At 36.9% G+C, this 24284-nt stretch overlaps 1 protein-coding gene across 1 annotated transcript in view; it reads right to left on the reverse strand.

Moving 5' to 3' along the window:
- Positions 1-24284, reverse strand: part of HCN1 (hyperpolarization activated cyclic nucleotide gated potassium channel 1) — a 197877-nt gene that overhangs the window by 20770 nt on the left and 152823 nt on the right. Inside the window, exon 5 of the mRNA XM_051643424.1 lies at positions 20349-20495. Within this exon, the coding sequence (XP_051499384.1) occupies positions 20349-20495 (147 nt within the window). The remainder of the gene's footprint in view (positions 1-20348; positions 20496-24284) is intronic.

Here is a 24284-nt window from a genome sequence, read left to right on the forward strand (position 1 = left end):
AAGAGCATATATGATCATCTGTACATAAATGCACACCGAGCAAACAAAAGAAAATTACAACCAGCAAGTCACACAACTGCTTAGGAAAACTGAATGTCATGTCATTGCAAATGGAGTATCCCCAGCATTTCTTCTGCTAAGCCAAGGCATTGTAATTGATGTAAAGAAGACATCCGACCTACCTTGATCTCACTACCTCAATTGAGGCCCACTGCAGTCCTCCTGGAAGTTGCTTTTTGAACCTGCCATGCATCTGCTGTCTCATACTTATCTCTCTCATGTATCACATACAGCCATCTTTCTGGGCAGCAAGCTCAGACATACTTGTTCACAGTTCAGACAAATTCCTTTTTTTTCCTTTTCCCCCTCCCACTATGTGATATCCCACTTGCAGACTTGATGGAAAAGTTCAGCTAATTCCATAGTGTAAGCAAGTAAAACATAATGGATTCTTCAAGTCAGTCCCCTTACATGCAGGAAGGAGGTAGGAATCACCCTCTGAAAGGAAGGCTTTGGCTACTGAGGCCATTAAGAAGCAAGGACATGATCTATAAGTGAAGAAACACCTGCCTTTCCCAGCAAAATTACATCCTCTCAAGGTAAATCCAGTGAAACTTGGAAAAATATTGTGTAACAAAATGTCTCCCCAGGCACTTGGGTAGCAGAAAGCTGTTATCTCCAGCACTGTCTTGTAATGCCAATGTTTCCATTAAAGAAAGAAAAAAAAAACAGGGCAAACTTACTTCCTGGTGCTACTCCTAGGATAGACTTTTTCTATCTTTTAACAATTTTTCAAGAAAGTGTCATTATATAATGACAAGGTGGAAATAAAAGTGTCTCTAAGCAGAAATAAACAATGACTCTTAACAACGGGCAGTGCAGCAATTCTCTTTAACCCTTGTCTCGCCAGCATGACATCTATGTACTTACATAAACACTACCTAGGCCTTTTTCCTCCTCCTCTTCTCCTCTACCAGAATGAACCAAGGAGTTATAAAATACACAGATATTTATATAATTATAATTTAATGCAGACTGAATTCTAGAATTATTAGGTAAAAATTGAATGAATGAAGAGCAAAATGCTACATCTTTGAAGTCCAATACTAAACTTCAGTTGAGTTCAGCAGGAATATGATTCCACAAAGAACATTTTATCTGAGAATCATTTGTAAGCAATGGAAATCGAACAAAACTCCTCTTCCGCCACTTTTCACTGTATTGCCTCACTCTACCCATCATCTCTGATTGCCATAACTTCCCCTTCTTGTAAGAGTTTTGATGTGCCTGAAACACTTAATCATGTATGGACTCCATGGCTAAGTATAAATGGGATGGATTAAGACAGGAGGAGACAGATGTGAGACAAAGAGCAGATTTCTTCATGGTTGCATGGAACTTGAAATGTACAGGAACACAGGAGTGCAAACAGAAAAGATGAGAGGAAAAGAGCGCTGAGATTTGTAATGACTGGGAGACTCCTACTTATAGAAAGTAAGAGCAGTCTGCCTATGACTCACACTCAGTGGAAGCAAAGATACGGACACTACTGGTGCAACACTATGGGACAATACTATCTACACACATGACATCCAAATCAGAGCTTAAGAGAACCCCCACAAAATAGTCATTTTTGTAAAAACACATGGAAAATTTGATGCAAGATGATGTGCTGTTTGTCTGAACCCAAAAATTATCTCAAGCAACAGCACTGCAGAGTGTGAACAACCAGATAGATGTCATTGGCATCCAAGATCAGCGAATCCTGTTGATTCTTTAAGTCAAGAGGAGTAATCCCAAGCTAACCCTTCAAGTATTTTCTGTATGAAGGAACACATATTAAAAAATATATGGCAGTTGATTGTCTTCCTAAACAATGAGGAAAAGCCTAGTTTCCTTGTAAGCAAAATACTCCATTTCCCAGTAAAGCTTCAACCACCACCTCCCTCCCAAGGGAGAATCATTCTCTGCTCCCTCAGCTCACAGTCTGGTGGCATCCTGTGAGGAGTCCCAGATGACATCCTCATGTATGAGACTGCGCTGCTGCAGTCACAGCTGGTGCTGGAAAGCTGGCAGTAACTATTACTTTTCTTGCCTTGCTCAGGGACTTTTCAGTAGACTTGCTGCTTGTTTTCTGTTTCTGAAATTTAATAGCTTTTCTTGCATGCCCAGGAGGCAGAGAAAGGAAATTACAAAGGAAAGGAAAAATTGACTGGAAATTACATAGAAGCTGGTGGGGAAGCACAGAATAGGCTGAGAGAGTGGAAAGTTCAACTCCAGTCATGATCAGGAAGAAAGAGTAAAATAGACCTACGTGGAGGAACACAAAAACCTGAAAGAAAGGGAAAAAAGAAGGCAGGAAGGTTGACTTTAAAAACAGACTGAGAAACTGAAAATCCTGAAAGTGAGAGCACAGGAGAACAAAACCTGGAGTAAACATGTCTGGAGTAAAAGCTGAGAAGTAGGGCAGATGACGAAAAACAAAGGAAAACTGGGAAAATGGATCTTAACAGCATCACAGGAGGGCATGATACAGACAGAGGGAGAATTCAGACCTGCATGACTTCTCTGCACAGAGTAAGTCCCACCCAACCAGAAAGAAATTAATCTCCTCTTGAGAATCCAAATAAAACAATCCCTTGTTGCAGGGTCTTCACCCTTGGAATGTCATGTCCTCTTATGGCTCCATCTTCTGCCCACCTTTCTCTCTTGATATGCAATTTATATCTGGATATGCTCATGCATACACACACATTACCTGCTCAGCCTGAGTTGCCCAATGAAGGTTCCAACATAGCTACAAAAACCACCCTGCTGTGGTAATTTCAGCTGTTACATCATTAGTTTTCTGTAAAAGTTTATGCTGAAGCAAAAACTTGCCTTCTTTAAGACATTAAAAGGTGGAAAATTACTGAGGGAGAAAGGAATCTGTCACTTTTAAGTGCCTTGTTTTTCTTTGAAGTGTTCTTTTATTTAAATCTGAGTTCATTCAGAGCAAGTAAAATACATTTCCCTGAGTCTTAATCACAGCCAGTGCTGCAATTTCGGATTTTCATGTATTACTTTAAATATCATCTTGGGGAGAAATAACCAGAAAGATTATGAACGTGTTTTATGTAATGCCAAAAGTACTAGGAGAAACAGTTCTGTTTTTTAAAAGAAAAGTAACAAAAGAAAAAACTGCCAAATTAAAAGTTTACATTCTGTGCAGAGAAAAATGTTTCACTCATATTTTTTTCAAGTAATTATTTGGAGCCAGATTGGAACTGGATTATGATGCCCAATAAGGTGTCTTAATTAAGTTAAAGAATAATGATTTTGCCTCACCTCTACATGAAGAAAATACCAAGTGAAGCCTGAGGAAAATACTATGAGTGTAATATATTGCTGAAGTATTTAAAGGGCAAGAATGATTCAGACCTACATGGAGCAAGTGTTAGTCGCATTCAAGTATTGGTCTCTGTCACACAAGAGCTGGGTAGGAGGTGTGATGGTTTGTAAGAGACTGGTTAGATAATTACAGTGGCTTCTGTCCCTTTTTAGTGTGGGTTGTTTTTTTAACTCATCTTGGCATTCCTAGCTATTTTTTCAAGCCAGTGTTAAAAAATGAGGTATTTTAATTTTGTCTGGGTTCAGTATATCTGGATGATTGCTCCAATAAGATACCACATTTACAGAGACTGCTGCAACGCTGTCCTTGCTGTGACAGAGGCATGGTGGTGGCCAACTTCTCCAATGGCATCTGTAAGAGTTTTTAGTAGTTTTTCTCAAGGAGAAGATTTTTAGATAGATATAATGTTTTAGCTAGACCTCCTGGAAAAAGCTGTTGCTAGAGAACAGCAGACAAAATTCTTGAAATATCTGTATGCCTGAAAGGTTCATTGCCTTAGGCCACTGGTACAACTGAGCTAATAAAAGGTACTACTTCCGCCTACAGACTATGTCCTTCTTATGCATAGGCCACCAAAGTCTGTTTATGACTGCATTGAAAAATAGTTTAGTTTCATTAGGTCACTTCTAAACTCTATTGCAAAAATCTAGTGCATAAATTTAACAATGCACTTTTTTTTTTTTTTTTTTTTTTTTTTTTTTTTTTTTTTTTTTTTTTTTTCGGGAGTGACCGTCCTTTACACTCTGCTTTCAAAGGATAAGGGACTAAATAAGTCTTAATTTCCTGGCCATTGATAGGAAAAAATCACTTTACTGAGAAAGCTAATTTTTCTCTTAGAAATAATTAATGGAAGAAAAATTACTAGCAAGTGATTGAGAGAGAACTATAGGTGAAAACTTGATATTTAGGGATTTGGAGCAGGTTAAATATATTTAATTTGAGCTTAAAGGAGTCACATTCTGTATGTGTTCATTATTTCCTGTAATTTTTTAACACAATGGTCAATTATAAGTCAAGTTTGGCAGAAAGGAAGCATCTCAGCGATATTAAGTTCTCACAGGTTTTAAGACAGCAGGCAATCAGGAGGACCAGGATTAGCACCCCACTGAGAGAATGACTACATCCTTAGCTCACAACTTGTTTATTGCCAGAAAACCTACATGTAGCAATGGGATGCAGTATTCTTCATTTCTGGTGCACCTGAAATGGTTCAAATTGCTTTGATACATTCTGTCCAGTAATCTATACAAAGTGGATGACTTTAAAACAAATTTTGCTTAGAGGCTTTTATGTAAGTAATAATGACTATTGGGCATTTTTCTCTCTGAATGCAATTTCCAGGATTTTCTCTTTTTCAGTAACGTTGATCAATTTATCACAGAGACTGTGCTTATATTTTACTTACAAATAGGGAACCTCTTGGACATCATTTATGTCTAAGGCTGCATTGAGAAACTAAATTCTTTCTTCTTCAGGACTTTGACGTTTTGCCATTCTGTTAATATAACTGGATATTGTGGGTGGGTGTGTTTTAGAAAACCTCACTATCTAGCCCTTGTGGCTATGTATTTTATAGCCCAAGAATGCTCTGGTCTGAGGTGGCCTATGTGTTTGACCTACAGATAAAGCACAAAACCTGAGAAAACTGATGTCTAACTCAAACACAGTCCCTGTATCTCAGTGGCCTTGAAAACCAGTGACTAGCCTGTGTATTTACATTTTCAAAGCTCTCCAGTTCCCAAGACCTCTAGCATATCTGCAGACACACTGCCTAGATGCAGAAAATTTTCCAGCCAGCTGTGAGATAAGCTTAGGCAGGCAAAAGGAAGGTAGGAATAAGTATGCTTTCCAGCCAAATGATGAATGAAATTGCCTGCTTGGATTCTACCAGGACTGAGTTGAAGCAAGATTTTTTTTTTTTTTTTTTTCATTCTGTCTAGCTCTGTTTAACTCAGTTTAAGACAAGTCAGCCTTAAAGAGAACATATGGTAGCCAGTATTGCTGTCTCCTAAAATAAAGCAAGATTTTAAGCATTTGCAAGGAATATAGATTTGACCAGTTACATTTTCTTTCATTGATTAAATATTGGCCTTCTGCATACTTTTCTATCATTCCCTACTTGATTAGAATTTTCTATTCAACTCCTTATATTCAACTCCTTATATAACCTTTTTATGCTTCAGAATTATTACTGCATTAAATTCAAATGAAGACAGGATAATCCCTTTGAAGATATATGGTTCAACCAAACCTCCAATAAAGTCAGTTTGATGAAGGATATCCATCTTTTTTACCAGCTTGGTAATTGATTTAATGGAGCTTAAAGGGGGAGCAGTTCTGTGCATCTCATGCTTCTCTTATCTGAGTCTTCCACTATATTTAAAAGATTAAAAAAGCGTAAAAGAAAGAATAAAAGAAAGAAAAAAGACACTATATATATACCCTTTCGTTCACCCAAATGTCCATCCATTCCTTAAATGGGCTATTTTTAGAGGAAATTTAGCTTTCATCTTCTTCAATATTCTGAAATGTCTGAGATTTTCTATGCCTCTTAAGCTTGGTTTCCAGCTGAGAAAAGGATGAGAATCATCAAAACGAGAACAGTGATACAGGCAATGTTTTAAGGCAGTCTGTAATTGTGAGATAGCAAGTCTAATTTCAAAAGCCTAAGAAGTCCTGATAATCCAGATACATACTTAAAGTTTGGGCCAGTGAACCAATCTCTACTTCTTGTAGGTTCTCCTTTCTGAACTGTAATGCTGAACACATCTCCTCAATGCTCTTAGTAAAAAAACATGCACAGTTCATTACAGGAGGTAATGTGGAATTAGTGCTGCATTATAGAGCAGTTGCTGTGGATTCCTTTCCCTTTTGAAACTGAATATATTATTTGCAATATTTAAATGTATTTAACAATCATTATTTCAGTTTTCTGTCCATGAGTAACCAAATATCTCCATTCCCATTTAGGTGTGCATTCACTTGAGTGTTATACTCACTAATACTATAGTATTTACAAAATAATTTATGGGTCAGGGGGCACTTAAAACTGAAATCTTGGTGTAGTAAAGCATTTTAAAGATTGAAGCCCCAATACGCCACTGAGTCTATAGATTTAAACACACATATTTTCAAATTGTGGTAGAAAGGTGAAACACAATAAATGTGAAGTTTACAAAATCCTATTGGTATTCATATTTTGTTGGTACTCATATCAGAAACTTCTGTTAGTACTCGGAAGAGCCACATTAATTAGTCATCATGTTTGTTGCACAAATGAATGAAGCACATCTGATGTTTTTCTAAAACATTGACCAAAAGCCAGTATAAAGTTGGTTTTGCTGATAATTATGTAACTTTTTCTAGTCTGCTTGACCACAGGTTAATATGTACTCTAGCATTGCTTTTTCTTTGGACCTTCCAGTCGCCTCCTCTATCTATTGGAAACCATATTAATTATTGAGCATTTGTACTGAAACTCCACCGATACCACTTGCTAATACCAATCAATCTGTGGTTGTCCTTGTATGTGATCTCTGTAACACCTACCATTTTTTTCTACTATATCCTTCAAAAGAAAGCAAGCAAGCTCAAATGCTACTTACAGTTTTTCTGAATTAAAAGTACCACTTATATTTACCAAAGTCAGTGAGATTTCATCTGATTGCCAGGAAAAAAAAATAAAAATAAAAATAAATTATTTTGGAATTGTGCTGGAAAGAGTGCTGCTGCTCCCAAGACAGTGCTTGATTCACCTGATTGTAAGGAAGAGTAGATGTGCACAAGAGAAAGAAAAAGAGGAGATGGGAGATTCACAAAGGCAGCATGTGTTACACTTACATTTGTGTGAGTTATTGGGCAACATGCATTAATTTGGGTGCCTTCTAATGTAAAATATGTTAGTCAGAATGCAGAACAGTATGTGGTGCCACAACAATGCAGTTTCTCTTGCAGAAGAAAAGGAAGGCCTTGAAGAGAACAGCTTATGGAGGAAAATATGAAGGAAAAAACCTGTGTTTGAAGGTAGCAAGGGGCTGAGGAGGGGCTAAAACAAAGTACTGAATCAATGAAAGTGACAGGAAAAAAATCAACATGCGTTAGGAGAAATAGAAAGCCTGGATAGAAATTTCTGTGTTTTACTTATTTCTGATTTGGACTTGTTTATCAAGATCAGAAAGTGAAGCTAGGAATGCTTCCATGGAGAATTTATTGTGAGCTTTCCAATAGGCAAGAAATTACTTCTGCCACCCCATTCCTCCCTCTTTGTCCCTTCCTCCCATTTCTAGTCCCCTGTGTGCTGCAACCTAAATGGCGAAAACAACTGAGTCAGCAAGGAGGTGGCTCTCAAGAGAATGTGCTTTGTGTACACTCATGTCTATGATTTACTGACACAGTAACAATAACAATCAGAAAAACGGTTATTGAAAAATCAGTGGTGAATTGTTAATGGAGTTTATTTTAAATCTCTCCAAGAGCTCTGGATACAAAATACTGTCCTCTTGTTATTTGCTAGGTTAACACTTCTTATTATGAGTCAAAAGCCCATTGGTTCAAAGAATTTATCTATAAAATTATTAAGTGACTTCAGTTAAATCTAACTGGTTATACCGGATAAATCCCAGTTAGCTGAGCTTGAAATACCCACACTGACATGTTCAGAGTTTTCAAGTATGTTTTTGTTTTAATCTATTTTGATTTGTAACTATTCAGTGAAGGCCTACTCTTTGTGACAATATTGGAGAAAGAGCAAATTCTTAACTTTAACACACAAAATCTTAACATTGCCACACTATGCATAACCCACATCTTAAAGTGGCAAAAAAGAACATTTGTAAACAATAAGATTTATTTAGATTTCTTAGACAACTGTGTGACAGAACCCTGACTGTCTGTGTGTGTGTGTGTGCCAGAATATTTACAATGTCAGCTATAGATGTACACATCTATATATAACAGAAGGATATAAAAAGAAAAATAAGGAGGCTGCACAATCTCTTTATAATTCTGAATCTGCCTTCGTCACTGCTTTGCTATGTGAACTGGGACAAGCTAATTTTGAGACCATTTTCTAAAGGAAACTACTGAAAAGAGTGCTGGAGTAGGAGCAGGCACAAGGGCTCGGCTATGTTATATTGTGAGTAGCAACTTGCAATACAAGTATGAAGAGCTCATGACCTAAATTTAGGCTGCTGTGACAAAGTGTGTGCAGAAGCAGAAAAGTACTGAAATGTCTGATTCTAGAGCCCAGTTTCACAGTGATACATGAGGATGATGTTCAGCTATAAGGGTGAGACATGGAGGGCTGGCTCCAGAAGATCTATCATTGGATGAGAAAAATGAAGATGAAGGGAATAACTTAGTAGACTGACAGCCAGACAGCCCTGAAGATAGAATTTGCCTGAGAGTGCCACTTTAACTAATATTGGTAGCTGCAGGGGAAAGGGATGCATAAATGGCATGAGAGGTGTGAAGAGCGGAAGAAATTCTGAGGAGTGCAAAGTGGCATGGTGACAAAGAGAACAGCCTTGACAGCAGATCATATGGAGGAAAGAGAAGGCAAACTGGCAGGAGTAGACTAGTCAATGTGAGTTAGTAATAACAGCTGGAGTAAAAGTAATGCATCAGACTCTTCTAAACAGCTGGTAGGCTGACACTCTTAAAAATGGCATGGTATTAGAGTAACAAAGAAGAAGCCATATTACAACTAGGAGCCAAATAATGTTCAAGATTTGACAGATCAAGGATGCAGAGGACATGCTCAGCTTTTGCACATTCTGAAAATTTGTGTTCCAGGGAGCATGAAGTGTAAAGCAGCTACGTAAAAAACCCAAGAAACCAGGGGAGGTACATGCAGCCTTCTGTCGTCTATATTTAGTAATTATGCTATGCCTGCTCTCTCTGTGCAGTCACTAAGGCCTTAACATTTGTGCTGTGCTTTTTTTCCAGGACTAGACATGCTCTAAAAGCACGGGGGGCTGGTGACAGCAGGGCACTTGGGAACTGCCATTAGCATCTGTGGATGAGACCTGGCAGTCACAGGATGGAGATGCATAACTAGTGCATTTTTTTTGCATCTTTTTCTAAACAATTTTAGTTCATCTGCTTACCCAAAGTTTTAAATGTATTTAACCATTAGTAGTATTTAAGTTTAATTACATTACTCACTTCATGAATTAAATATGAGTATTATTTCCATAAGAAAGATGTTCCCATAATTTATTGGGAAAGATTTTCAAATGGTCTTAAGACTATGCCTTAATCTCAACCTTTATTAATATATTTATCTATATTGATTTTATATCATAGAAGAGCCCTGCAAGGTAATATATTATAAATGTACACTAACATCATAGAAAATAGATGTTGAGATACACTGTAATAGTGAGTAACATAGACTGTATCAGAGCATGTAAGGCAATGCATGTTCTTAGCACTTTGCAAAGATATCAGTGAAATATTTTATAGGTTTTTATCACAAATACATCTTGGAAACATGCATGTGCCTGACAGACTGTGTATGCATGTATATATATGCATATATATGCTCTCCCACACATACATATTTATGTACATGGACGTATCTGTGTGCTTACAAATGTACATATTTGTACATTTAATGTAAAGCTCACATATTTTAACTAACTAATATGTCCAGTAGAACTGTACTTCAAATTAGTTTTAGTTAAATATGTAGAGGTTAATATAATTCATGTAAAAGGCTGTGCTTGTGTAACTAAAGCTATAATCTACAAGCAAAAGGTGAGAGGAAAGAAGATTCTGCTCCCAGTCCCAATTATGTTCTTTGGAAATGAAATGTCCTGATGTTCTATACTCTGCAAGGACACATGATCTGTATCTATTTTCAGCTAACATCTTCTCACATGGTGGCCTAAAAATAGGCCAGCCATGAACCTTAAATAATCGCTCAGGAAGAGTATTAACCTCTTTATCACATTCTAAGTTTGTCCCACTGCTGTAAGTATCAATATTATGAAGAAGGTATCCGGTGTTAGAGAATGAAAAAGCAAGATACATACACCTCTATTTCTGCTTCTGTGTAGATGTCATTGCCTCTTAACTCCTCTCAAGGTCTGCTATATAGAAAGCTGTCCACACATAATATTGACAGCATTTCTCTTCCACTCAGTAGTGAGAGCAGACAGATGCTAAAAAGCATGAACTATTTCATTTCCAAACCCCTACTGATGGAAGACTTTTCTTGAAATGTGGATTATTATGAATACTCACATTTTCATAAGTACACAAGTGTTTATACAATGTGTGGCAATAAATGGTACCATGAGTAGATAGACTTGTGTTTTGAGGACTGTGGATGCCTGTACTAGACACTATTTTCCAAATAATCTGTTTCAACTCTGATAGCATAATGCTTTCTTCAGGTGTATTTTTCAAATTATTCTCAGTAGTTTTACTCTTTCTTATTTTTTTAATGGACACAAACCCACCTATGCTTCCTGATTTTCAATTTAGTACAATAAAAGAAACCTCCTCACAGTGAAAGATACTTATTTTTAATACATGTTAGTGACATTCATGAGGTCATAGAATTAAATATTAAATATTAAATAAAGTAGCTTTCAGTTGCACAGCTACCTACTGGCTTTAATCCAGACTAAAATGAACACTGTTAACTACAAAGAATGTGACTTTTCTTTAAAATATATATAACTACACAGGTATTTATTTTATCTACAAAATAGTTTAGCCTTCTAGCAAGCCACCATCCACTGATTCAAATATACTATAATGACCAGAGTGCAAAAATATGCAATGATCAGATCATAAAACTTGCACCTGTATGTGCTTTAGGGGACCTTTTTTGTATCCTCTCAACCAACCACAGAGATTTTCTTTCCACAGCTGAGGAAAAAGAAAAAAAATATTTATTCAGAAGAAAATTAACATAGACTCCACAGAACAAGCTGGGATATTAAAAAACTTTTAAGTGAACTCCATGCCAGTCTGTGTTCTACTCCTTGTCACTGAGGCTGGCTTAGGATCCAGTGCTACCACTGAGCAGGAGTGTGTGAAGGTATCATGAAAGAGACGGAGAAAACAGATTAAAAAAATTGCCTTGAACTCAGTCCAGGAGCTACCAGGAAGCACGTGCCTGCACTCAGTGTCAGGCTCCACATTAGGCATCAGCTTTTAACTCCACTCATTTCTAACAATCTTGTGTCACAGCAGTTTAGTCCTAAGGAGAGGAAGACTCTTGTTAAACACTAAAAATATCAGACACTAAGTTCTTTTAGTGTTAGACACTTACCTTAAAATTAGACAAGTGTAAACCTTGTGCATCCATATCTAAGCTATATTGCCTTATCTGTCAATTTATAAGTGATTTTGTATTAATATTTTTTTTTCAGAATTACTATTTCCACTTAGTTTTCTTTATAATCAAAAGAGATTATACTTTTAAAATATTATTTTGCAACTCAGGAGGAGATCCCTGATTTTTCAGGTACTAAGACAAATCAGTACTTCCCTTTTGGCTTACTTGAAAAACAGTGTTTGTAGAAAAGATTATAAGTATTTGCTTATTGTGTTTGCAACATAACAGCAATATTCCAAGACTATGGATCAGACAGAGTCTTGTCCAGGTTTCAAAATAATTCACAATCTTTTTGTTCAAGCACCACTAGGAAAAAAGCAAAACACTGATGAAGAATTGCCATGATGTGCAGACTTTAACTCGGATATCTCCCACAGCTTTAAAAAGATTTATCTTCTTAAATCGTCAGCATACCAACTGGAAATTAAGTTCATAAATGTGGATTCAAAACAGATCCTGTCCTCTGTTGGTTTTCATTCACTTTGTCTTTGCCTTTGAGATTGCATGATTTCAAAAGGAAACTCCAAATTTATGGATAGAAGATGCATAATACCCTTCTGTCTGTATGCTGGTACTACCATAATCTTAATGTGCAACTGTGTGCACAAAAATAGGCACATGCATTTGCTTCTGCATCATATAGTTCACAGCCTATATATCTTCTCCTGCTGGTGGTGACTCACAACGCTAATCTTTATTTGTAGTGACTTCCATGGACCCTGGCACATTTAAAGGGTGCCCACTCAACACAGAAACTTGTGTATTTCATGACCTCCAAAGCACTTTTACTAATGCCAAATAAATGAGCCTCAAAAGACTTTAACCTGCTTCTGGATCTAGAATTTAAATTCCATTATGACAACTGAAGGAAAATATGTTCTTTCTCACCATGTCTAAGGATAAGATTTACAGGAAAGGGATGAAGGTATCCCTGGCTTTTCTGCACCCTATTTTCTAGTGGGATCAGGGCTGCATGCTGCCCTCTGCTTACCCTCTTCCCCTTCCCACAGGCCCCCTTATGCAAGTGCCATGACTTTTTACTGCAGGAGTCCATGAGGGGAAAATGGACAACTCTGGCAAGTACCAGATTGCTTTCCTGTAGCCAGATCCTGCATCTCCTAATCTTGAATTAAAACAGATGGTGTACTTTCCAACCCTGCATCAAGAATTTTCATATATTTATGTTTAATTTATCTGCAATTATTCTCTGAAGGGTTGAAAGGAACATGTGTTAACTTCTGCTGCTTTAACGCAAAGGACTCATAGTCACAATTCAGGGATTACAGCAAAATAAACCAAATCTTTCCAAATCCTACTAAAGAGGACATTAGCCAAGCCAAAGCAAGCACAGCGCTAAAATAATGTGTTTGCAGAAGGAGAGCTAACTCAGAAGTCACCTGAAGCTCTCTGTTATTATTTTTAACCTCCTAAAAATCAGCAGTGTGATCTGTAATTGCAATAGCATATACAGACCTAATAGGAACAAACATGCTGTTATAAGCATCGTCTAGTATGTTATAACCTTTCCTGGCTTTCAGCAGAAGCTGTATGAAGAAAACAAAATTAAAATGCTTGACTCTTTCCATCCACTGCCTCTCACACTATGTGGGTATCAGCTAGCTGAACAGTTTTCAGTCCATTAAAACCTGAGACGTGACAGACACTTGGAAGCATGATCTTGTATTAAGCAAGGCAATACTGTTAAAGTCTCCTCTGCAAGGCAGCAGTCCTCTTGCAGTAGCTGCACTAGCTGCTGTTCTCTGGTTTTTGGCCCTGGTGCCCACAAAAACCTTTCTGATTCTGCTCTTCAGATGCCTGAACAGAAGACATTAGTATATTTGTATTAGTATATTTTAAGAACTCATGAAAGAACTGCCATGTCTGAAATATTTAATAGACAATTATGACAAAGGAATCTCATAGATGCAGTAACAAGACTGTTAAAAAATCATTATGACTGAGAACAGCTGGTGGATTATTTGTATTTTTGGAAGCATATCAATCTTGACCTTGCTAAAGCACGTCTCAGCTAAGGGTAGACTTGCTAACAAAGCATGTCAAACACAGAAAGGATTGTGATTGAAGTTCCTTGACTATGTGCAACACCAGTGAAAGTAGCTGACAACTCAAAAGCTGTGTCTCAGCTGCAGCACATACACTCACGTATGAGCATGGACTGAGGAGCAAACACACTCCCCATAGCTCAGGAAATCAAACCACATGGTCTTAGGCCCCTGGGAAAAAGATCTGTGTGCACACAGTTTGTTATCACGTTACATATGCTGGGGCAAAGCATCTGAAAACAGTAATCCAATCACCTGGTGATCATCTGCTCATTTCCAACATCAGTATGACCCACTTGTTACAAATTTTAGTTTAAAAAACTTGGTTATAGTCCTTTCTAAGAGGTTTTCAGGGCTCTGCTTACACCTTGTATACTTGGACAAATATCTAGGCAAACTTGACACACAACTTTGAAAAATACCAACACCTTTTTTTTTCCCCCAGCATTTGTCAAATAGGTAATGCTGTGGTACAGCAGCATTTATTCTGCAAGACTAAAATGCTGCATAATTTATTCATGACATTGCTACTCCAGACTATGAACTAAACTTTGTTTTATCTGTGTCTATGTGAAAAAACCCTTAAATGCACTAGATAAAGAGGTATTTATCTCTCCATACAGATATATTAAGAGATACTTAAATGAGTTCCAGAATGACTACATCTATAATTGTGATGTATTTTCCTTAGTTCCCCTATTTAAGCTTCATATCAAGGTTCACTTCACGTAAAAATGCAAGGAAAAATGCATAAAAATGCAGTGGATTATAACGAAAGAATCACTTCTCTGTCTTTTATGAGCTAAGTCTATGGAGCCAAGTTGTTATGGAAGCAAAATATTTGGAATCTTGAATAATTTAACACTGACTCTGATACCTTATTTTTTTAATATATAACTTATCTTAATTTTCTACTATTATTTCAATATTTGGTATCCTGTATCCAAAAATCATAATAACTAAACAATCAAAAAATTGAAGCATTCTATGGTCTAATCACACCATGTTTGGGCCTCATACTATTAAATCTAGAGATGTTTAATCCTTTGTGCATAGGACTATAGAATAGTATAAATGAGGATATAATGTTTACTCATTTCTAAAAGTAAGTATTACATAGAAGGACAGGTATTACAAAAAGAAGCAAGTTTTAATGGGGAATAGGAGAAGGTTGACAGCTGGGAAAAACAGTGAAGTAAACAAATTCATAATTTAAAAATTGATTTTGAAAGGACTAAGGATCTTCTCAACAAAAACACTCAATATATCTACATGCACCAAACTGATCTTGGTTTAGTCCTGTTTTCACTTAAATACGATTATTATCATAAATTACAAATCTAGTAATGGAAGCCTTCCATTACTTTGTTGTGAGAGTACCTCCCTTCCTCCCTTACAAGAACTGTCACAAAATGCCACCCTTGATGCACTGCACTAGTATTGTGCAGAACCTTTTTCAGACTCTCACACCTGACTCATTAGGCTCTAATAGACACCATAATGTACTTACATTCACTATCCCTATGGGAACAACAAAGGCCGAGAACTTCACACAGATCTGCTCCATTTCAGAAACAGCACTGTGTAAAGATGAAAAAGCTTGTTATAAAGAAACTAAAAGTAGCTTCTTATGGGTTGGCTGGAAATTACTCATGGAGAGCTATGTTAAAAGATACACATACAAAAAGACATGAAATAATGTATCCATTACCTCTTAGAACTTAGCTCTTACAATTATATTTTTTTAAAAAGTAACCTCAAAGGTTGTCAGTAGTTAAAAAAGGAAATCAATGTCAGGAATTATGAGGAAAGGAATTATTTGTATTATTATAACATCAATATGTTAGCAGGAGATCTAATACGGTCATCTCTAAAACGTTATAGTAGAGCCAGGAAAAAAATTCTGAGAATGGCAAGAAGGATGAACATGGGGTTGAGCTGGGTTCCATGTAATAAAGAATTAAGTAGAACAAGTCTCTACCTTCAAAAAAATACAGTTAAGGATGCTATCACAGAAGTCTATACAACCATAACTGGCATGAGAAGGCTGGGTAGGAATTGACAGTACTGTTACTTTTGCTATAAAAATTAGTGGCCATGAAAACAAAACAAAAACAAAACCAACAGTAGGAGCCACGTATAGCCCCAACAGGAGGAATTGGTTTGTCATGCAGCAAGGTACAGGTCTATCCTCTTGGCAAAGGATGGTGTGGTTGCAGAGAGTATGTGGATTCAAGAGTGTAAGTAATTGGAAGAGATATGTAGTTAGGATTATTCATTAGGCAAATCATACCAGTCTCAGAGTGTCCCCTGATCTGAAAATACTGGGAGTCTAGAAAAGTCATTAAGAGAAATACCATTCTTGCCTTATTCTCGTTCTTCTCTGGGCAACCACCTACAGCCACTGCTGGTGAGGCTGGTGGCTTAGACAAACACCAGAGCTGAGCCACTGACATTTCACACACCCTGTTCTTAGTTGGAACTGCTTACGTATATGTCTCTAAACTTTTATAATTTGAGTGTCTTTTTGGAATAGATTTCTCTTAGCTGTGGGGTTTGCTTTCCTGCTTGTGATTGGGTTTTTTTTTGTTTTGGGTTGGGTTTTTTTGTGTGTTTTTTTTTTTTCGTGTTTTTTTTTTTGTGTGTGTGTGTGTGTGTTGTTTTTGTTTGTTTCTTTGTTTCTTTGTTGTTGTTGTTTTTAAATTAATCATCTCAGTTTCATGTCATAACAATTAAGAAAACCACTTCTGGGACTAGGGTCTTGTTCAAGCATGAAGATGCCAAGAACTCTCAGTTAAAAAGTGTGAGCTTCAGAAAACTTTACAAGTAACTGCATGCTGAAGAACTAGAGATGATATTTATATAAGGGAAACAAGCTAATTGCTACCAATTGCTAATTACTACCTCAAGAAATGAGGGAGGGAGACAGCTAATTGCAAAAGCTGTTAAAGGCAGAATTTATTTCATGTCAACTGCTTTTTGAAGATGTAGCCTTTTTTCTAAGTTAAGCTAGTCTAAGCCAGGTTGTTTTACAGAGAAAATGGGCAGGGGGGAAGGTGCTATGTGCAGGGAAAGACTGGTGATTAGCTCAGACTTGCTGAAGAACTTGTACAGAGCCACAAGTATGTTTGATGAATCCAACCCTGTGTGGCCTGGAAAAAGCGATTAAAAATCTTCATCTCTACCAAAACTGTAACTGCCAGGAGTCTTCTGACTACCTGATTCTCAGCAAGGCTGGAGAGTTACTATGCAATAAATATAACTGTGAAAAAGGGTATATCCTTTTCAGTAATACTGAAATTTCTGAATTTAATGAAAAGAAACCTTTAAGTCTTTATTTTAATCAGAGAGCATGTTTCCTTAAAAGCAGGTAGCTGCACACCACAAATGGCAATAAATGGTTAATTCAGTTTGAGTGTGTAGAGCTGAGGATATTCAAGCAACTACATCATCATGCAACTAATATACCTAAATTGTGCAACTGACTTGATGAAGGAGAAGATAAAGTTTTTAATTCCCATTTTTGAATAAATATCTACTTTAGTTTCCATTCATGGAAGAGAATTCTTCTATTAATACAAGCTTATCCTTGAATGACATAGGTCAGCTACCAGTTGCTTTACTCAGCTATGAAGCACCTAGAGAGAGTGTAAAATTCAAAAATGATCAGGATTATTTTTCTTCCTTTTTCAAATGAAATTCCCAAAAAATATAACTGTTATCCAACAGTTAGCCACTTATACATGTACATCATACCTTTTCTTAGCTTTTAATTATTTTAATTGTCCAATCTACTATGAATGTTCCATACATAATTTTCAGAAGCTTAGTAAAATCATCAACCAACCATTGTCTTCTACAAAAAAATTCTTACTTTTACTATAAGCATATACAGCTTTATTAGTAGCATTTATCATGTAACAATTTCACAGCAGATTTTTACTGCTAATTCTATATCCTTTAGCTTTTTTAATGGATTAAGGATTGTATTTATATAATGTATAATTATTTTTCTAACAAAAGAGACAAAATTTTAAAACATAGACCCAGGCATTGTCACCACTGTGGAAAATTTCAGCTCATACATTACATTTGAATGGCTAAGAACAAAGAGAACTGAAAACCTTGAAAATTTTTATAACATTTGCAATTATGCAGTACTTCATGCGGTTTCTTTTGTTCTAGTTTCAGTTGAATGTCTCCACCAGAAGCTACTTTTATCAAGCTAAGTACGCCCTGTGGAGAACTTGAATGTTTAACTCCTACCCTGTCCTAAACTCGAAGTATAATAAAATGCAAGGTCCACAAAAAAATCCCTTAAGAAATGCAGTAAATATTTATTTTATAATAATCCAGACAGTTATTGGCACCTGTTCTGACATTGCCACTGTCCGGCTCTTGCTTTTTTTTTTTTTTTTCCTGTTTCTGGAACAGCTACTATGTTTTCATCAGGGCAGTGTGCAGTATGCAGTGTGCAACCTGATGGTAGCTTTTTTTGTATATACTACAGAGAATAAAGAAGACATGCTAAGTACTGCATAATCGTAGAGAAACCAGAAGCCATTTCTTCTGTGAAATTCTATTTTTATTCCCTTTTTTAAGTCATTCATTAATTTTTGAAATTTTCTATGCTTGATGTCTCCCCAGAAGTGCTTTTTGTTTTTTATGCTTGACCAAATTTGCATTGCTGCTCTTAAGCAATAAGACAAAAGCAAAGGAACAGGATTACGAGGAAGGAAGAAACAGAGGAATGAAGGAATCAAGGAGGGAGGAAAGAAAGGAGGTAAAGACAGGTAATTAAGAGTGCCATAACTGCAAATTGTTGATAGTAAAAGAATATTTTGCAGTGGAACAGATGTAATTTATGGAGAAATGCTTTCCTTAAAATAAAAAATAGATAAAATGGTTTCTGATGTCAGTGGCTGATGTACCTGCCTATGCTTCTTTTCTTTTAACAAAACACAAGCTCCATACTGGCCAAAATTCATGTTTCGACTGTCACTGTATTCTAGAGATAATTCCCACACTTTTCCTACATGACGTATTTTTATAGCCCATTCTTTTCTTGACATTTCAAAAGCTACTGAGGGGAGCCACAGGGTAAACTAGCAGAGGCAGTGCAGAAGCACTCCAAAACACTTAAAAATCCACAATGTAGCAAAAGAGCTCAGGCTACATCTATATAAGGGAATCCCAGGCACTGGAATTCAGTCACCTGCACTGTTCAATTGTTAGAACAATCATGGTTTGGTCTGATTCTGACTTAATCCATCTAGCAATCAGCCAGCAATTTTGGGAACTGTCCACCGTTCCCAGTTGGAAGCTCATAAGGAGGGAGGGCACTACTGGACATGGCGAAACTGCCACCTGCCCTCAGAGCCTGTGAAAGGGCAAGGCATTGTTTCTTATAACTATCTTATATATGGAGCTTTATTGATTTTGGCAATGACATGTTTTGCGTTCACAATGAAGACCAGGATTCAAAGGTACAGACCATTCATCATAGACCTGTGCTCTTCTTATGCTACAAAACTTGGTAAAAAAAGCCTTCACCTTCATATGTCATCCTGTTCTCTGTTGGATGTATATATACACAGACATATATTCAGCACCATGGCTTCCATGAGAGGGGATACTAAAAGGCATTATATGGAATCACTAAAAATTACATCGGTTTCATCACGTATTAGATTGCTCTTCCCTTATTCTACCCTTTTCTTTTTGATCTTATCTTTTTCCTGTTTATGCATTCTTCTCTCTGAATTTTCAAACCTCATTCTTCTCTTTTTTTCCCCTTCCTTTCCATAGAGGATACAAGCCTACCACTAGCACTTAACACAAACTTCCTCGAGTAGGTCAGGGATGAGCACCACACAACAGAAACAGATGAATCCTGCCTTCCTCCCATATAAGCACCTTGTCCAAGAAAATTCCAACTGCTTCCATACATAACATAACATAACGTAACATAACATAATGTAATGCAATGCAACGTAATGCAACATAACGTAACATAACACCCAAAGCTGGAACACACGCTCTAGTTTTAGCATGATATTTTTGTATATCATATTGCAGCTTCCTCACCTCAAGTAAAGACCCTCTTAACCAAGGATACCACTTCACAGAATGAAACAAAGCAGCTTTCCCTTCACTGGAGGCTTCCAGTGGTTTCATCTGCACAAGCACTTGGTTAGCAAGTAGGGAGAGTGGGAAAAACCATGCATGGAGGACCGTTCTAGTCCAGCCCCTCTCTGTTTTAAAGAATGGCAGAAATCCATGAGTTTCTCTCAAAAATTAAGGATAGGATTTTATTTTCTGACATCCTTGTGTGGCAGTGACTCTGACAGACTGGTTCAGAGTAGAATGTAAATTTTCTTAGTTCTCTGTGTTGATCTGATACAAAATTAATTCTCCTGGTTGTTCATTGACTAGGTCAAATAAGATTAAATATTATAGAATATAATCAGAAAGAGCATTTCAACACAGAAACATGGAAGTTTCCATACTATGAAGAACTACTCAAATACTTTAATCTTACCTCCCTGAGGGGATCATTGAGCTCATTCAAAATGTTTTCTTCATCAAAAATCTTGCCTTGGTAGCGGTGCTCATAGTAATCATGGATCTTCTGGCGCATTTCAGCAGGTAACTTGTGGAATGACATGTACTGTTCCACTTGTTTGTACTGTCAGGACAGTAAAAATAAAGAATCAGAAACAAAACACTTTTTCATTCATGCATCCACTTAAACTTTACATATTTTATAATGGGATTGAAGAACAAAGTTAAAATCTGTGGAAACAATGCAATTGAAAAGTATTCATCAGGAGTAACAAAGAGATGAGAGAAGTGAACTGAAAAAAAAACAAGGCATGGCACCAGGAAACAGAAAGTGGAGAGAGATGATAGGACCCAGAAGATTCAAAAGGACCTCACTTCATTTACCTTGTCTATTTGGTTTCCTTGTTTCTACTAGTTCTCTGTCTTTTGCTTTGTTTGCTTCCCTTCTTCAGAAGTCTTTTAAGACAGTATCATTTTCAGAAAAGAAAGTCGTGAACCAACATATTCTTTTGTACTGTAATAAACTGCATGATACATCTGAAACCCAAAAAATGAAGGTGCCTTGACAGCAGATGGACAAGTACTGCTTGCCCAAGACTTCTGCACCTCAGATTCACCATCTTTCTTTCATGACGAGGATAAGGCACTGAGATACAGGATAAAAACTCTCCCGGCTGATAGGCAAGTTAAAACTTGGCAGAAACTTTTTTTACTTATGAAAAGAGTCTTTGTTTAATTTTTTCTTCATTTTTTAATGCTTAATTAGGCAATTTAAATTGTTTTCAATGAAAAAGCCAATGATGTCTTAATTAGGATTAGCATCTCTGTAGAGCAATTAAATGAATTTATACTGTACATGCACTCCTTACAAACTGCAGCACATGTCCTTTAACTTGTATAACTGAAGGCTGCTCCATCCTCTGGGACTGAAATTAGCTTTTACTTTGCAAGTGGCAAAAGATTAGATGAGGCCATGTGTACAATATGCATTCTGCAAATAAGGGGCAAGTAGTTTTGCATGGGACTATTTATCAATATATGATGTAATATATATATATCTGATTTTACCTCTGTACAGCTATTTTGCACCTCTGAAGCAAGAATTCTTCACCCCCCTCCTTTAGATGTGCAATTTAAATTTGCATGCTTATAATTGGTTTCTGTTCTGATATGGATCACACATGAATGATAGTCTGCCGTCACCAGAAGACAGACATACTCTAGCATAAACAAAGTATTGCTTCTAAAATTACCCTACTAATCAGTTACAGCTAATCTAGGCATGGATTTACTTAGAGAGAAGGGGCATGAAATCGTCCAGTGCTCTATATATCTCAACAAGGTGGCCACACAGTCCCAGCTGCTGTGCAATGCTCCAGTTTTTCTGCAGTAAAGCCAAGGAGAAAATGCTGCACTGCGCAATGTCCCCTTTGTGTCTGTGCCCAGCCCCACATTGCTGTGGCCTGGTGTAAGGACAAGTAAAATTTGTCAAATGTTGTGGGGCACATGGACAAGGAAAGGACTCTATGCTTCCTAGCACAGGAGCTGCACCCCCCTACTCAATTTTATTTATACAAATATGCCTGAGCAACCCTGAAAGAGTAATCCTTGCTAATAAAAAATATGTTCACTAGGATGTATAATGCAAGAGAGCTGCAAGGTCTTTTATACCAGAATGACCTTGAAAAAGAGAACATACGTGCTACAAAAAATTTGCTTTGCCAGCAGTTTACACTGCTCCCCTTCATTAGAGCTGCTATTTGAATAGGTGCTTTCTCCCACACAAGCAAGTTCTTTTCTCCACCAGGATTTATGCTTACATATGAGAATTTTAGGGAAAATAAAACCAGTAGGATGTAGTGCTTGTTGCTGAAGTGACTCAAAATGTTTCCAAATTAATAATATGTGGAATAATAGGGGCAGCTGCATTAGAAAAGTTTTATTTAAGAAATCTACAAGGAAGATAGTGTCTCCCACAATACCCAAAAATATGTAAACATCTACATTACTATCAAGTCTCTTTATCTCCTGTCTGTAGGCTCAACATGAGCAAGCAATCTATGCTCTCTGCCCAGAAAGCCAACTGTGTCCTGGGATGCATTAAAAGAGGGGCAGCCAGCAGGGCAAGGGAGGTGATTCTCCTCTGCTCCGTTGAGACCTCACCTGGAATAATATGTCCAGTTCTGGAATACATGGCATAGGAAAGTCATGGATCTGTTGTGTGTATGAGCAGGTCTAAAGGAGGGCCACGAGCATGATCTAAGGGCTGGAGCACCTCTGCTACAAAGACAAGCTGAGGGAGTTGGGCTTGTTCAGTCTGGAATAGAGAAGGCTCCTGGGAGACCTTAGAGCGGCCTTCCAGTATGTGAAGGGGCTACAGGAAAGGAGAGCATTTTTTTAAAGGGCATTGAGTGATAGGGCAAGGGGTAATAGCTTTAAACTGGAAGAGGGGAGATTTAGGTTAGATATTAGGAAGAAATTCTTCCCTGGGAGGGTGCTGAGACACTGGAAGAGTTTGCCCAGAGAATCTGTGCATGCCCCCTCCCTGGAAGTGTTCAAGGCCAGACTGGATGAGGCTTGGAGCAGCCTGGCCAAGTGGGAGGTGTCCCTGCCCATGGTGGCCATGGTAGAACTAGATGACCGTTAAGGTGCCTTCAGACCCAAACCATTCTATGAGCTTTTGTGGATCAAAATATCTGACCCTGTGAGTGTACAGTATATGACCTTAATATCCTCTAATAATTTTTTTCCTAATCTTTCTCAGTGCCATTTTGACTCCTATTCTGTACCATCCATGTTACTACTGCTCCTTTCTTGACATTCCATCATAGCATTCCCTCAGAACTTTTAACTTACTAATTTCTTCAGCAACTGATACCTTTCACTTTCCAAGTGCTGATTAATTTTTTTTATTTCTCAGAGGAATAAGATAATTTCTTCAGCCTGCTACATGTTACTGGCAACACTAAGGTTTCGCAGATTAATTGTCAATACGGTGTGGTCACATGTCAGTTGCAAAAAATGTGCTAAAGTGAAGATACAAAGAGAGCAAAATTAATATGGTCTTGTTAATTTTGTGTAATAAATTACTAGGTAATAAATTTATTACCACATATATCAATGATGGTTAGAAATGTATATGTTTTTCACCTTAAAATAATTATATTTTTTTGTTGTGGGGCTTGGGGCTTTTTTTTTGTATGTGTGTGTGGTTTCTTGAGTTTTATTTTACTAATGAAAAATATGCAAATAACTTAAGGAGAACTGAATTATTTTCTGAGAAAAAATTACATGTAAAAATGTTTAAAAATTCTCATTAGCACTCTGAATTCCGTGACTATATATGAAAATACAGTAGCTTCTTTCTCTGATTTTTCTCAGTGTGATTTTACATACAAAGTTGAGAAGCTGTCAGTTCTATGTCAAAGTCAAAACTTTGTATTTTAATAATATTTAAGAATTGTAACTGATCCTGAGTCATTCATCAGACCTGATATTTGAGTCTACATCTTCATGTATGAGTAGAATTATTTATCTCTAATTAATCTTCTCTTCATATTGTATCCTGTATCTTTTCCCTTCTATATTGAAAACTTTGGTTTATTTGGGTTTGTTTTGGTTTTGGTTGTTTTTTGGTGGCTTTTGTTTTTGTTAGTTTGATTGCGGGTTTATCATTGTTTTTTATTTGATTGTTTGTTTGTTTTGTTTTTGTTGTTGTTTTCTTTTGTTTGGTTTGGTTTTTAGTTGGTTGGGTTTTATTGTTTGTTTGTTTCTTGCTTGTTTTTGGTTTATTGAGAAAAGAAAATTCTTAATTCTACATCCACGAAAGCACCTCTGGTGCTTTTCTTACATTTGTGTAAAATAACTTTCAAGCCACCAAGACTTTCTTTTATTTTCTTTTCTGAAGACATGG

This window comes from Apus apus, chromosome Z (genome assembly GCF_020740795.1).
Source record: "Apus apus isolate bApuApu2 chromosome Z, bApuApu2.pri.cur, whole genome shotgun sequence".
Taxonomy (NCBI): Eukaryota; Metazoa; Chordata; class Aves; order Apodiformes; family Apodidae; genus Apus; species Apus apus.